At 39.5% G+C, this 14,621-nt stretch overlaps 1 protein-coding gene across 1 annotated transcript; it reads right to left on the bottom strand.

Moving 5' to 3' along the window:
• Positions 1–7,879: 7,879 nt before the first annotated feature.
• Positions 7,880–11,347, bottom strand: LOC127119982 (uncharacterized). The gene is made up of 4 exons (XM_051050363.1): positions 10,847–11,347; positions 9,399–10,184; positions 8,782–8,829; positions 7,880–8,560 (listed from the first exon to the last, which is right to left on the bottom strand). Exons 1-4 carry the CDS (start codon positions 11,027–11,029, stop codon positions 8,240–8,242), a joined length of 1,338 nt encoding a protein of 445 aa, XP_050906320.1. The 5' UTR covers positions 11,030–11,347; the 3' UTR covers positions 7,880–8,239.
• Between the last annotated feature and the right edge of the window lie 3,274 nt (positions 11,348–14,621).

The raw sequence follows: 14,621 nt of genomic DNA, 5'->3' as shown, positions 1-14,621 counted from the left end.
CATAACATTTGAAGTAGACATCTTAAATTTTCTAATGCACTTGGTCCCACCTCAAAATAATTAAAAATGAGTGAGTTAGGTCCCTGCGAAGTTGACCTAAAATTAGGGTTTCTGTCAAAATGATCTATAATGTTTTGAAATGAATGATGAGCTTCCAAGTTTCAAATGGATTTTTGATGAACATGAAAGTTGTTCATATGGCGACTGTTGTTAAAACTTGAATGGAGGCGCCAATTGGATTGGCTAGGGCAGGTGCCCTAGGCTAGGGTAGGTGCCCTAGCCAATCCAATTGGCGCCTATGTGTATGTTTTAAAAGGAGGCGCCAACTCAATTGGCGAGTCTCTCATAAAATGCCTTTTTTGTCTTATAAATAGATGCGTTGTGTGACCTATTGTTCCACAACTCATATAATCATTTGGCTATCATGTTTGGTGTTCGTCGCCGATACGTAAGGTGATTTATGCGAGAGACAAACCTCAATTGCTGATGCTGTTTTGGAACATCACCACGTTAGATCAACTGAAGAGGGAGCTGGTTCGATGGTTAGACGGGAAAATACCAGAAGGGGAAAAAATCAGAAGTATTGAGAGACTTGACAGTATCTTTGGTTGGGTGCGAATGAAGACTGATAAGGATGCTAGGGAAATGATGTTTGGTCGAGACGACATTAATTTGATTGTTGTAATCAGTTAGAATTATTTATGTTTTCAGATGTTTTGTACTGATGTTGGTTATGAAACTCGTTGTAACAAGAACTTAATGATATATATTGATTGATTGTTACAGAAATACAATGTTACAAAAAGCATAAGATCAAGATAAATGTTACAAAAAGCTTAAGGTCTAGATAAAATGTTACAAAAATCTTAAGATCTAGATGATGCTCCTTGATTGGGACAGTTGTTTTTGTTGTGTCCTGGTTGACGACAGATACTACATAATCTTATCATTTTATCTGTGGAATCCATCTCTGTTCTGATACGTGTGCTGTTTGGCCTTCCTTTCTTCTTTCTACGCATCTCTTCATTGTGCCAAACAATATCTCCTTCATATGGAGGCCAGTAATCCTCCATTGGTAGTACTGAAAAGCTTTGACTATATACATTCATGATGGTGTTTGCCTTGTACACATCAGATAAATGGGTGTAAGCGTCTTGACGAGTATAAGCGCATGCTGCAATGACATGGGAGCAAGGTATGCGGAAGGCCTGAAATTTTCCACAATCGCACCAACCTTTGTGTAGTTTAACCGCGTAGGCTAAGTTTGGTCTCCCGTCGCTGTTGCCCATTGTTTCCTGGACGCTGAAATTTTGTCTTTGACGGTCAAACACTGTTACAGCGTGTGTCGTAGCTTTGATGCTCTCCTCTTTCATGACCTTCATGCAACACTCACTGAATACTTGTCCAGACATTAACACTGCACTCCATCTTTCACCTCTGGTTGCGAACATAGAAGCCAACCTATAATAGGTTGATCTTACCAAGGCGGTTATCGGCAGGTTTCGAATTCCTTTGAAAACCCCGTTCATGCATTCCACAATGTTTGTTGTCATGTGGCCCCATCGACGACCACCGTCAAATGCTCTTGTCCACTGCTCTACTGGGATGTTATTTATCCATCTCCCCGCGTCTTCATTAGACAGACGAATCTCATCACGATAATATTGAAAAGACGGTTGAGTTAAAGCATACCCAGCATTCACCACCTTCTTGCGAAGATTCTTATCTTTTATAGCACGCATGAAGTTTTGTGCAATGTGTCTGATACAGTAGACATGTGTAGAAGGAGGATCATGCCATCCGTTGTCATGGTTGTTGTAGGCACTTTCGATGGCAGCATGTCTATCAGAAATCAAACATAGATTGGCTTGTGGAGCGACATGCGTTCTGAGATGTCGAAGAAAGAAACCCCATCCACCAGCCGTTTCACCTTCAACAAGAGCAAAGGCAATGGGAAATACATTGTTGTTACCGTCTTGTGCAACTGCCATGAGCAACGTACCCTTGTATTTTCCGTATAACCAAGTGCCATCAATTTGTAGGAGAGGTTTGCAGAAAGAGAAACCTCTGATGCACGGGTCAAATGCCCAAAAGAGACGGTGAAATATTTTATTACCTGTAGCACAGGTTCCGTCTGGCATCATTGCTGGCACTGTCTCCAGAATTGCCACAGTTCCTGGGACATAAGTTTTTAGTGCCCATAAAAACCGTGGTAATTCCTTGAATGAGTCCTCCCAGTTTCCGAAAACATACTCAACAGCCTTTGTCCTCGCAATCCATGCTTTCTTGTAAGATGGAGTATAATTATATGTTGTTCGGATATGAGATATAATTATACTCACCTTCACTGATGGGTCTTTATTTACCAATGGCAGAATGTCTCGACATATCAAAGCTGTGCTCAGTTTACGGTGATCTTGTTCAACGGTCGTTGCGACGCAACTGTGTGGTGGGTCTATTGAAGCGATCTCCCAAGAGTCATTTTTCTTCTTGTAAGATGCAGCCAAACGAAATTTACAAAGCATGTTACGACATTCGATAACATACCTTCTAGAATCAGTGCGTTCACCGTAAAGTCAGCAAAGTTGTTCATGTGGTATTTTTTGATTGCCAAGACACATTCCTCTTTGGTACGAAACATGTCTCCCACCTTTAATTCGCCTACTGGTCTCGGATACGGATTATAGAAGACACTGTCGGACATTTCATCGTCGTTAAGAGCCATATTTGTCATATGTTGAGGAGGAATATAGGCATGAGTAGGAGGTATTGGTGGTGGTTGAGCCTCATCTTCATCGTCGTTATTCAGGATGTGATCAACCTGTATCTCAGTCTCCTCTTCTTCTTCATCAATAACGCCGACCTCTACTTCTGCTTCTGGGTTGAGTTCATCTGACCATTGTGCATCATCTGCAGCATCTCCACCAGCTGGATCCTGATCTGTTAGTTGAGACTGTTGAGACGGTATACATGGCTGTAGAGTAATGTACAACTCGATACAATCCATGCCTGAATGTTGATGACTAAGAAACATGCTTTCAACATCTTCATCGTCTCGTATCTTTAGGGGGAAAACTTGCATTGACCATTCTCAAAAATATAGGATTCTGATATGTCATCTTTGACACATTACCTGATGCTATGAAGGATTGTATTCTTTTTTTGAAATGCAAAAAGGTTGCATTTCTCTTCATCGTGACTCTAATGGTATCAGTGTTTTTAAAACAAAAACCATGAATCTCAGACTCAAAAGTTTCACCGTTGCAGTGAACGTTGATACTGTATAATGATGAAGATGACATTTTGGAGATGAAAACTATTTTGCAAGTGCAGATGAATGTGAGTGAAGATGCTAAGTATTTTGCAGATGATAAGTATTAATGTGAGTGAAGATGAATGTGAGTGAAGATGAAAAGGATTTTGCAAGTGCATATGAATGTGATAGTAAGACACTTAAATAGATGGTATCAGTGTCTCACATTGAAGCTAGTCTGAGATACCGTGTCAAGCATGCAAGTAATTTCAGAGATGAGGTGTCTGTCATGCAAGACAGTGTGACCTGATGTGTCAAGCATGCTAGCTAGTCAAGAGTTGATGTGTCTGTCATGCAAGACAGTGTGAGTTGATGTGTCAAGCATGCTAGCTAGTCAAGACTTGATGTGTCTGTCATGCAAGACAGAAGTGAGTATTCAGCATGCAGGATACTAGAGAGCCACGTGTCTGAGATGATGTGTCAATCCTGCAAGACAGTGTGAGTTGATGTGTCAGCCAGGCAAGCTATCAAGAAGGTAGTCATCAGCATACAGGAGATAAGACAGACACGTGTCGGACACCTAAGCATGCTAGCTAGTCAAGACTTGATGTGTCTGTCATGCAAGACAGAAGTGAGTATTCAGCATGCAGGATACTAGAGAGCCACGTCTCTGAGATGATGTGTCAATCCTGCAAGACAGTGTGAGTTGATGTGTCAGTCAGGCAAGCTATCAAGAAGGTAGTCATCAGCATACAGGAGACAAGACAGACACGTGTCGGACACCTAAGATGGTCAGAGATGATGTGTCAATCATGCAAGCCATCCATAAGTGTTTTGTTCAGCATGCAGGAGACAACAATGTCACGTGTCAGACATGCAGAAGGTGGCGCCAATTGGTTTGGCGCCTACCTTTAAGGGTTGTACATGGTCGCCAATTTGAATGGCGCCCCCATGTAGTCAGTCCTCGAAACCAAGCATTCAGAACTAGCCTTGCATGCATGTACCCTATGGTGTCGCCAATTTGAATGGCGCCCCCTCCTTAATGTTGAACATGGTCGCCAAATGAGGTGGAGACACCATGCAAACACAATTTTCCATGCACTCCTCCATTTGCCTATAAATTGATCCACTCCTTCAACAATTCTTCCACACCAACATTCTCACTACCTCATCTACATTTCTCACTACTTCATCTACATTACTTCTTTTACAATTTCATCTTCAACAAAATCTTCCATTTTCATCTACACCAACTCCCCAACAATATGTCTTTACTCACAATGGGCGAAGCACACAGAGGAACAGTTGCAAACATCGCGACATACGTAAGTTTTTTCTTATACTTCTTTTTTATGTTTCATCTCCACCAACCCCATTTTATTTTGAAATACCGACTTAGTTAAGTGTTACATTATTTCTATTATAGGATGTCTCAAGGTTTCGCACTCGAGTCCACGAATTTGTCCCAATGGACCCGATGATTCAACCTTATGTTGAACTCGCCGGTTTTGGTCACCTTAGCAAAATTATGTCTTGGTCTATAGATAACAAGTTCATTCTAGCCTTATGCGAAAGATGGAGGCCAGAGACACACACATTTTGGTTTCCAACCGGTGAGTGTACCGTGACGTTAGAAGACGTCTACATGCTTTTAGGACTACGAATTGAAGGCAAAGCTGTTAATGGTAAGACCAACTTTCCAAATTCAATTTGCATGGAGCTTTTAAACACTGATTTGTTAGATGATAATGCTAGGGGACAAGGTATACTACTTTCACGCCTAAAGTCATATTATAATAGTTTTTATTTAGATGAGCATTCTACCGAAGATGCTCGAATCATCAAAACTAGGTGTTACATTATGTTGTTACTAGGATCCTTTTTATTTCCCGAAGGTAGTGGTTCTAGCATGCATATTATGTACTTACCTTTACTTAGACATATAGATAGAATAGGTAGTTATAGTTGGGGATCCGCATGTCTAGCCTATCTCTATAGTTCTTTGTGCAAAAACTCCCACAAAGATACTTCTACATTTTCTGGATGTGCTGTTTTGCTACAAGCATGGGGATGGTCAAGACTACCGTCTCTAGCACCGGTCAATAACAACCCCTTCACTTTTCCATATGCAAAAAAGTAAGTTGTTTAAATTGCTATATCTTTACTTCCTTCCTTACAGTTTATTACCCATAACTAATTTATTTTAACTTTTTGGTGTAGATGGTCGGCACGCGGTATGAATTACAAAAGATGTCCGAGACACTGTATTACTCAATATCGCAACCTGTTGGATCACCTTCGACCGGCAGACGTAAGCAAAATAATTACATTATTTCTTCATATTATGTTGACTTTTTCTACATTCATTTAAATCCTATTGTCTTTAACATTTCAGTTCATTTGGCGTCCATACCTTAATATGGATCATGAGCATCAGATCAACCCTGAAGACGCAGCCGTATGGACAACATGCACACCGATAATACGGTTCACAACAGTGGAGCTGCACAACACCGATCGTGTGAAGCTGCAGTTTGGTATGGTCCAGAATATCCCAGATCCCCCAGCTAGCCTAGGAGAATGGCATATGCGTAAAGTGAACGACCAATGGAACTACAACCCTTGGCAAACCTTCGCAAGATCAGAGTGTCGCAAATGGAAGCACCGTCATGACCATGTCTTAACTGACGCAGTCATGCCAAATGAGGTAAAACCAAGTCGTACTTATATGGCTTGGTATAGATCAGTTGGATTTCAATTCATCGTCGATGATATGTACCTCTACGACCCACGCCAGACAAGTTACACACAAGAAGGCTCAACATCTAACCCCCAACAACATTCTCAGCCCGGTTACTCACAACCACCTATCCGACAAACTTTCCGTTCCACAAACACACAAACATACAACCAAAACATGCCATTCACCCAACCCCAAAACCAAGAACATCCCCCATACCACCACCAACAAATGGACCATCAACCTTCGACCGAACATCGCTTCGCACCCACACCATCACCCTACCAAAGTCGCCTTACCCAAAACACTAACCGCCCCATCACCTACCGTAGCCAAGAACCCCAAACATCACAATACCAAAACATCCCACAACCATATCTCTTCCAAACACCCCAACAACCTTTCCAACCTTTCCTAGACCCATCATTGTCACCCATGTCCCCCTTCAACCGTCCTGGTCGCCCATCCATGAGTCAACCACACCCCAACTTCTCTGACATGGGTCATGAGCTCAGCTACGCCGGTACACCATCATTGAATACTGAAGACTATGCTGAGTTGGCTGAATACCTCAACGGATCTTCTCCTGTAGGAGGTAATGACGCTCCTGGACCATCAGATGAACAACCACCGGTGCAGAACCGTCAACGTGGGTTAGGGCCAAGGGTTAGGGTAGCTAGGGGATGTGGGACCGGAGGTCGGTTAGGTGATCCCAGTCATCACCATTAGGATTCATTGTGTAAAATCCAAATTTTATTAATATCAATTCGTATTATGTCAAATTTATCTTTGTGTAAACTCCAAACATTAGGTTTCTTTCATAATTCTAAAATAAACACATATCATAATACAAAAATTTATAGGTCAGAAACCCTAATTCAAGGACTTGTTATTGTTATGTTGAAGGGCTTGAAGTTGGTCCCTTTTGGCAAAATTCACATACACTTGTTTTGACAGAAACCCTAATTTTGGGTCAAGTTCGCAGGGACATAACTCACTCATTTTTAATTATTTTGAGGTGGGACCAAGTGCAATGGAAAATTTAAGATGTCTACTTCACTTGTTATGTTGGACAAAAATTCATAACTCTAACACAAACACATGCAATAATACAAAACATTATAGGTCAGATAACAGATAAAATGTCAAAGAGTCCAAGTTCAGGTGCCCATACCTTTCTCATAAAAATTGCAAACGATGCAAAACTTTAGTCCAAATTCATTATCTTGAAAAGATCTACAACTTTTATGTTGAAGGTTTTGTCATTTGAGGCTTTTATCATTCAAACTAAAGGGCTTGAAGTTGGTCCCTTTTGGCAAAATTCACATACACTTGTTTTGACAGAAACCCTAATTTTGGGTCAAGTTCGCAGGGACCTAACTCAGTCATTTTTAATTATTTTGAGGTGGGACCAAGTGCAATGGAAAATTTAAGATGTCTACTTCAAATGTTATGTTGGACAAAAATTCATATTCCTAAAAGAAACACATGCAATAATACAAAACATTATGACTCAGATAACAGTTAAAAAACTCAGAAGTCCAACTTCAACTGCCCATAACTTTCTCATAAAAAATCCAAATGATGCAAAATTTATATCCAAATTCATTGTCTTGAAAAGATCTACAACTTTCATGTTGAAAGTTTTTTCATTTGAGGCTTTTTTAAGGGAGGCGCCAATTGGATTGGCGCCCCCTCTTAAAAATTACACATAGGCGCCAATTGGATTGGCTAGGGCAGGTGCCCTAGCCAATCCAATTGGCGCCTCCTTGCAATTTTTAAGAGGGGGCGCCAATCCAATTGGCGCCTCCCTCTAAAAGTGGGGTATATTGGGAAATATTTTGAAAACTGGGTTATTTTGGGAATTTATTTGAAAAAGTGGGGTATATTGGTAAAAAATCCTCGTAAATCATCTATTGTAGTGTTTGATTAAATATTGCTCATTCTTATGTTGAACAAGATTAGATTTGGATGAATGTTACAACTTACAACATCTGAAAAATATACACGCAAATTCAAACTCGGTCGTCAGATATCTCTGCATGAACAAAATTCTGTACTAATTTACATCTCTGTAGTTAAGAATCCAATGGAAAGAATCTCATTAAAATCGAAAAAACCGAAAAGAAAATGCAATCAGTACTATAGTCATTCATGTTAAAGTTGTGATTAAGATTTGATGATTCACATCTGACTTTTGTTTTGATCCTCCAAAATGTTTGATTGTGGTAAATGCCCTGTCACCTTCACTTTCCTACCTTGATTTGAAGGTTGCTCATACCAACATTAACCTTTTCGACGGTAGATTCGTTTCTTGTTTCATTTGGTGATGACTCCTTGCAGTTCAGCCAGGGGAGTTGCAGGCATTGTCGTGCAGTTGGTCGTTTTTCTGGCGCGAAATCAAAAAGTGGCAAGAGAAATTCTGAAAACTCACGAGCATCGTTCACTGAAAATTTATATCTATCAATTAGTAGTTTGTCGAGGGGCCAATATTTTAGCCTTCGAATCCTTTTTAGATCACCGTGCCTGTCAAAGTAGTCCTTGGATTGAGCTCCACTAGTAGCAATCTGCAATCGACCAGCATTTGATATGCCAGAATATTAGTTCAAGAAATAAAATGGAATTGATTCGGTGCAGATACACATCACACAGTTTTTAATCTCGGTCATACGACCTCAAATTAACAGCCGGTCTTAGATTAACGGTCGATATCGTTTAATGCGTGAAATTACTATTACAGGTGATCTAGGTCCAAATAAAACATGTTGAAAGTGGGAGTGTAACTCACCTTCCGCGGCATCTTTCCTAGGAGTTCCATCATCAGGGCGAGATGATCCTGAAATCAGCACAATAGTCATTTTTATTATTCCAGTAACAAATAGTCCAAGTGTTTTAACAAGTTCATGATGTAAATGATCATGGAAAAAACTTCTTTTATTTCAAAGATTAGTTCCAACTCCAGCAATTGTAGTTTATAGCTTGACCACTTTCTCTTGACCATAATCATCAAAGAATAAAGTTTTTGAAGGTGGAGACTACAAGATATAGCCTTTTTGCTAATAACTATTTCAATAGTTTTAGTTATTGATTCTTAGAATTTGGGTTGAACCTAACTCGACCTCCTTAAAATACATAAAAGAATTAGCATAGTTTCACAATGCCACAAAAATTTAGTCTTTACATCTACAAAACCATGAAAGCAATCATCGAGATTTAGTCCAAGGACCTATGACACAGACACACCCCAAAACAACTCTGAAAACTTATTAACAAAATTATGAAATCAAATTTGTATAACCAGTTTTATCTCAAATAATGCCAAAGAAACCTATGGTTAACAATTCATGGTAGTGGTAGAACATTTAAAAATTAAACCATAATAGTTTATTAGCAAAGGCATCATACCTCATCCTCACTATAATCTTTTCCAACTTTGGGTGCAAATAACATATCTCCGGTGGCAAGCTCAAAAGCAATGCAAGCAAAAGACCACATGTCAACAGAGAAAGAATAACCGGACTTCAGTATAACTTCAGGGGCTCTATACTGCCTTGTTTGTATTTCTTCTGCAAACTTCTTATCATCCCAACACGCATTTCCAAAATCGACAATCTTGCATCTCACGTCAATCCCATCAATATTTCTACGAGATTTTGTCGCCTCTCCTCTTCCTTCAATTGAGGCTGTTCTTCCTGATATTTTAGCAACTGCACTCCTTGCTCTCCTCTTCAACCTTTTCTCAATAAGACTTGGAAGTCCACCGTTTGTGTTTCCCACGGGCCGTTCTAAAATTGGGGAGCAACCAGAACTAAAAGGATCTTTGGCAGGGTTAATAGTTGAAAATAGAAGAATGTTTTCAGGTTTTAAATCAGTGTGGATTATACCAAGTTCACTATGCAAGTAATCCAAACCAATCAAAATGCATTTACATATCTCTCTAACTTTATTCAGTGGAAGACCTTTGTAACGGTTATATCTGATCAAACGAAGCAAGCTATCGCCGAGAAATTCAAGGACCATGCACTGGTGCTGCCCATTGGGACCTGCGTGCTTAAAGTGATCAATCAATTGGATAACAAACTTTGAATTTGATGGATCACTGTCAGCAATGGATGAAAGAACATCAATCTCGTGGAGGGCAGCCTGAACAAAGTCGGCCGCACTTTTCTGGATTTTGAGAGCAACATATGACTGAAAACCAAAATCTTAAAATCAGAAAAAGATACAAAATGGTGGACAAAAATAATCAAACATTAGCAAGATCCTCCAATAATTCATGTCATTATGGTATCAAAACTCTTATTAATAAAAAAATGATTTTCAACATTAAAAGAAAGCTAGCTCCTAAATCTTAACAAAGAGAGAGAGAGAAAAAACTACAGAATCAGAATTTAACTTGAGAACCAACAATTACTTCCACATTCCATATACTTCCAACAAACATAAATAGTAAACGTACATGTGTTAGATTAGATATTAAAGACAAAGAGTATAATTCATCGCGGTTACCGAGGAGGATCATAATACACTAAAAACAAGCACCAAATATGAACCAGTTCAAACATGAACATTTATTGCTCCCCAGCATAAAGACAAAAAAAAAAGGTAAAAAGGTCACAATTTTGTGAGGACCATTCACCCATTTTCAACCATATCAATTCTAACAAAAAAGGAAATTTGGGAATTTGTAATTGTAACACACGTTGAACAAAAGCAAAATCAATAAACTAAATAATCTAATTCAGATCCATTCATTCAATAACAGAAAATAGCATTAAATATCCAAAGCTTTGAAATCAAAAACATGAATCACATGTGAAAATGATTAAAAACAAAAAGAAAGAAGAACATACAGAGGTGATAGTATCATAAGCAAGCCAGACGGTGGAGAATTGACCCCAACCAAGCTTCCTCTGAGCTATATACCTACCAGCCGCGAAACTATCGGCGACTCTAACGGCATGGTACCCACCTTTCCGATAAGACTCAAACCCTTCATTATCATCTTCCGATCCCGATGAAGACGAACACGACATGGCCCTTGTATTTCTCTGATCAGATTCACCAACAAAGCAAAAAACCCAGATTGAAAAACCAAATCTTTTTGAATTCAGAGAATCACCAATGAATTGGGTATTTTATTTATTTATTTATTTGATTTTGAAGTAACAAGAAAATTAGTTTGTGGTGTAGGTAGGTTTTGGAAATGGATCACGTATGGAACACTCTCTTTTCCACTTTTTTCTCTCTTGTTTAGCTTTTTTGTTAATAATTTGGGTCATTCATTTTTGGATTTCAATGTACACTTTTTATTACCCTTTCTTACAATCTTCTTCTACCTTTGGCTGCTTACAGTCCAAATTGACCATTTTAATTTAGTTTCAATAATAAATAGTCAAAACTATATCTATCTAAAGCTTTTTAATTTGACATTGTCTATGTAAAGTTAATAATGTTACTGTTTTTTCTCATTAATTTAATTTGAATCAACAAACATTTAAAGTTTTACCAACATTTTGTTGAATGGAAATTGACTCACATTTTTAATTAATTGGTTTAAGTCTTATAAATTAAATAAAATGTAATTGATTTTTATCCAAATAACCAATATCTTTAATTAAATTTTATTTCTTAAGTTAATTTATTTTAATTTAAGACCTAAGAGATGTCATCAATTTAATTGACGACTGTGTACATGTGCATTTCGTAAGAGGTATTGTTAATTAAATTGGTGTCTCTATTCAAAAAATAAGAGGTGTTCCACTAAAATCTTATACATTGTCGTCAATTGATTTGGCGATACTTCTTATGAAAGGTATGGAATCGTTAATTGAATTGACGACCCCTTTTAGCTTCTTTTTTTAAAAAAAATATATTAGTTTAAAAAATAATAGAAATAATAGTTACTTTGTGAATTTAATTGAAAATATTAATTATTTGGATAAAATTTATCTTTTAAAAATCCTGTTTGTTATAGCCCAACGCCAGCATCTTCATGAAATATCTAAACATGTTCATTGAAACAGACAAGTTCGCTCCTGGTATGGCGCTGTTTGCTGACAGGAATTTTAGCCCTAAATAGTTCAAGGATCCATTCCCTGGCAACTCTCTCAAAACTATAGCACAGTCGAACGCTATATGGAGGGTTTTCTTGTCTTCAACTTTGCTGTCCTATAGGATTGAACCAGGGTCGAAGGGATTCGGCTTCATGAGCCACCAGCCGAACCTTGTCGCCCGTTAACTTGGCCTCATCCAGATGGTCCCAAAGTCTCTGGTATCTCATGATACCGACATCATTTGGTTTGGTCGATCGCTAATGGCTGATGACCACAAGACCTGTCTTCGTTTCTGTCGATCCAACAATGGCTATGAACTCCCAGTTTTTCGATTCCAACAATCTTTCTTGACAACCATTGAGTTTGATGACTGGTGGAAATCTTACTATAATTGCTCATTTGCCAGCGATCAGTTCCTCTAGAACATGGTCGATGCGCTCTCCACCCTCGTCGGCGACATACAGCCTCCGCCTCCGTCTGTTATTGCTCCCGGCCCAAAAATCCAAAAGCATGTCGTTGACGAAGCCTCTAAAAAGGTATTTGTACACTGACTTAATTTTATTTGTTTGGTGTTCTGCCAATCTGACGATTTTTTGCTGTTAGGGTCGAAAGAGGGTTGTTGAACCGCCTCTGGTGAAACCTCTGAAAAAGCAACGGGTGCCTTCGACCCCTCCTCCACAGGTATGACCCATTCTTCTTGCGAACCAATTTTCTGCTAAGACTTTTTTATCCACTTCTTTATATGTATCCATATTCAGGTGTCTGAAGAGGCGTCTACGGCGGACAACGAAGATTCAGAAGAGAGTGCACACTCTCACATTTTCTCTCCTTCGAAAGCTCCACCCAAGACTCCACCCACTCCTACACGGCGGAAGAAGGCTTCGGCCCAAAAAAACTCCGACCAAGGTGGCTCCTAGGGCCTCCCTGACCATCCAAAAAGAAGTCAAAGAGGTTCTTACCCCCCGGGATCCATAAAGGATTCCTACCGCTTCGCCTCCTGTCGACCTCCAAGTACTGGCTCATACTTCTCTCCTCAATACATGGGTTTCTTTTTGCTTTGTGATCTAACACTTGTATCTTTTCAGGGACCAGTGGGCTCCCCGATTGAGGTCGAGACTGAAGTCAGGGATTCGACTGAACATCCCCCCACTGATGATGCCTTAAGCCCACAACAACAAGCTGAATTTCAACCTGATTCTCCTGTGACCTCTCAACCTCCTGCTTCTCCGACACCTCCAAACGCGAACGTGGCTGACGAAAATGTACCGGCCAACCTTCTGACTTCGGATGACATAAGGCTAATGAAACACTGGAATCCTGTAAAGGCCTTAAGAAAACCCCAACAAATTTGTCGGCTGTCGACTGACGCACCACCTCCATCAACTGTTGTCGGTGATTCCTCGGAGATTCATGCCGAGGTTGTCTTCATCCTTCAGCAGCTGAAGGCGTCACTCTGCGACGATGGATTTTTGGATGCTCTTAGAAAACATGGGGAGGTCGCTTGTGATATCTTCAAATTTCTCGACTCTCTGGCCCTTTGCGACCTTCCAGCCTCAATGGTGAAGTATTTTGTTGAGCTTCAGGCTTTCTTTACTCAATTCACCAAGGACTTGAACCTCCGACAAAATGATGACTTCCAAATAAACATGAAACTCAACGAGGCGAAGATCTAATGGGATTCCAATGAGGCTTGTGAACGGGAGCTTGATGAGTTCGAACACAAGAAAGAAGAGCGTCTCCGTCAGCGGGAAGTTTTTTATCAGCAAATCTTTGATTACCAAGCCCAAATTGCAGAGCTTCACAAAAATATTGCCGAAGTGGAAGCACATAAGGCTTCTTTGGAGACGGATGAAGGGATCCCAGAGCAAGAGGCAATCGACAGTGAGGTCATGTAGGGGTGTTTCATGGGGAGAGAGCCCTCAAAATTGAAGTCGATATCAAGTATCTACGCGGGAAGAAAATCTCTCTGGATAATAGGATTAAGCATGAGATGGCCGAGTTTGAGGATTTCAAATCTAGGTTCCACATTGTCATACGGTGAACTGACTTCGCGTGTTTTTGCTTTGGAAAGCGAATGTCGCGGATAGCAAGAGTCGCCACCGACTTTTCTTTTATCCAATAAGGAAAGGTGGAAAAGAACAGGAAAGACCTTAATTAGATTTTGGGTTCGGGAGGTACATTATACAAAGGGAAGGTGTTAACACCCTTTGTATCCATGGTTATCCATGGGCTCTTAATTGCTTGATCACTTATGTTTGTCTGGAAAAGTATTTGTGAATTGCTAAAAAAATGTTTTGAAAGGAGAGTTTAACTTTGTAATGATTCTTGTACGAATGTATACAAAGTATTTATCTCGTTTAATTTTGAAAGCGGTTTAGAAAAATATAACTTGGCAATGATTCTAGTACGAATGTATACCAAGTGGTGATTTTCTAGTATTTGTAAAGTGTGAGGTATGAAAAATGTTTTAGGTTATGAGCCAGCAATTAAGAGTTATACCCACCCAAGGTCTTTACGGGCATTTCCTATCCTTATGAGGGTAAAACTGCCCTTACTATTGAGAAGTAAGTAG

The sequence above is a fragment of the Lathyrus oleraceus genome, chromosome 2, assembly GCF_024323335.1.
Source record: "Lathyrus oleraceus cultivar Zhongwan6 chromosome 2, CAAS_Psat_ZW6_1.0, whole genome shotgun sequence".
Classification (NCBI taxonomy): domain Eukaryota; kingdom Viridiplantae; phylum Streptophyta; class Magnoliopsida; order Fabales; family Fabaceae; genus Lathyrus; species Lathyrus oleraceus.
The sequence above is the reverse complement of the archived record's forward strand: the minus strand, read 5'-3'. Positions and strand labels throughout refer to the sequence as shown.

Bases quoted from the DNA above. Each gene is read 5' to 3' on its own strand.
- LOC127119982 (XM_051050363.1), bottom strand. From the start codon at position 11,029: ATGTCGTGTTCGTCTTCATCGGGATCGGAAGATGATAATGAAGGGTTT. The intron at 10,185-10,846 runs GTATGTTCTTCT...TTTGGTTTTCAG, and splicing joins CTTATGATACTATCACCTCT to TCATATGTTGCTCTCAAAAT. The intron at 8,830-9,398 runs GTATGATGCCTT...TGCTGATTTCAG, and splicing joins AAGATTATAGTGAGGATGAG to GATCATCTCGCCCTGATGAT.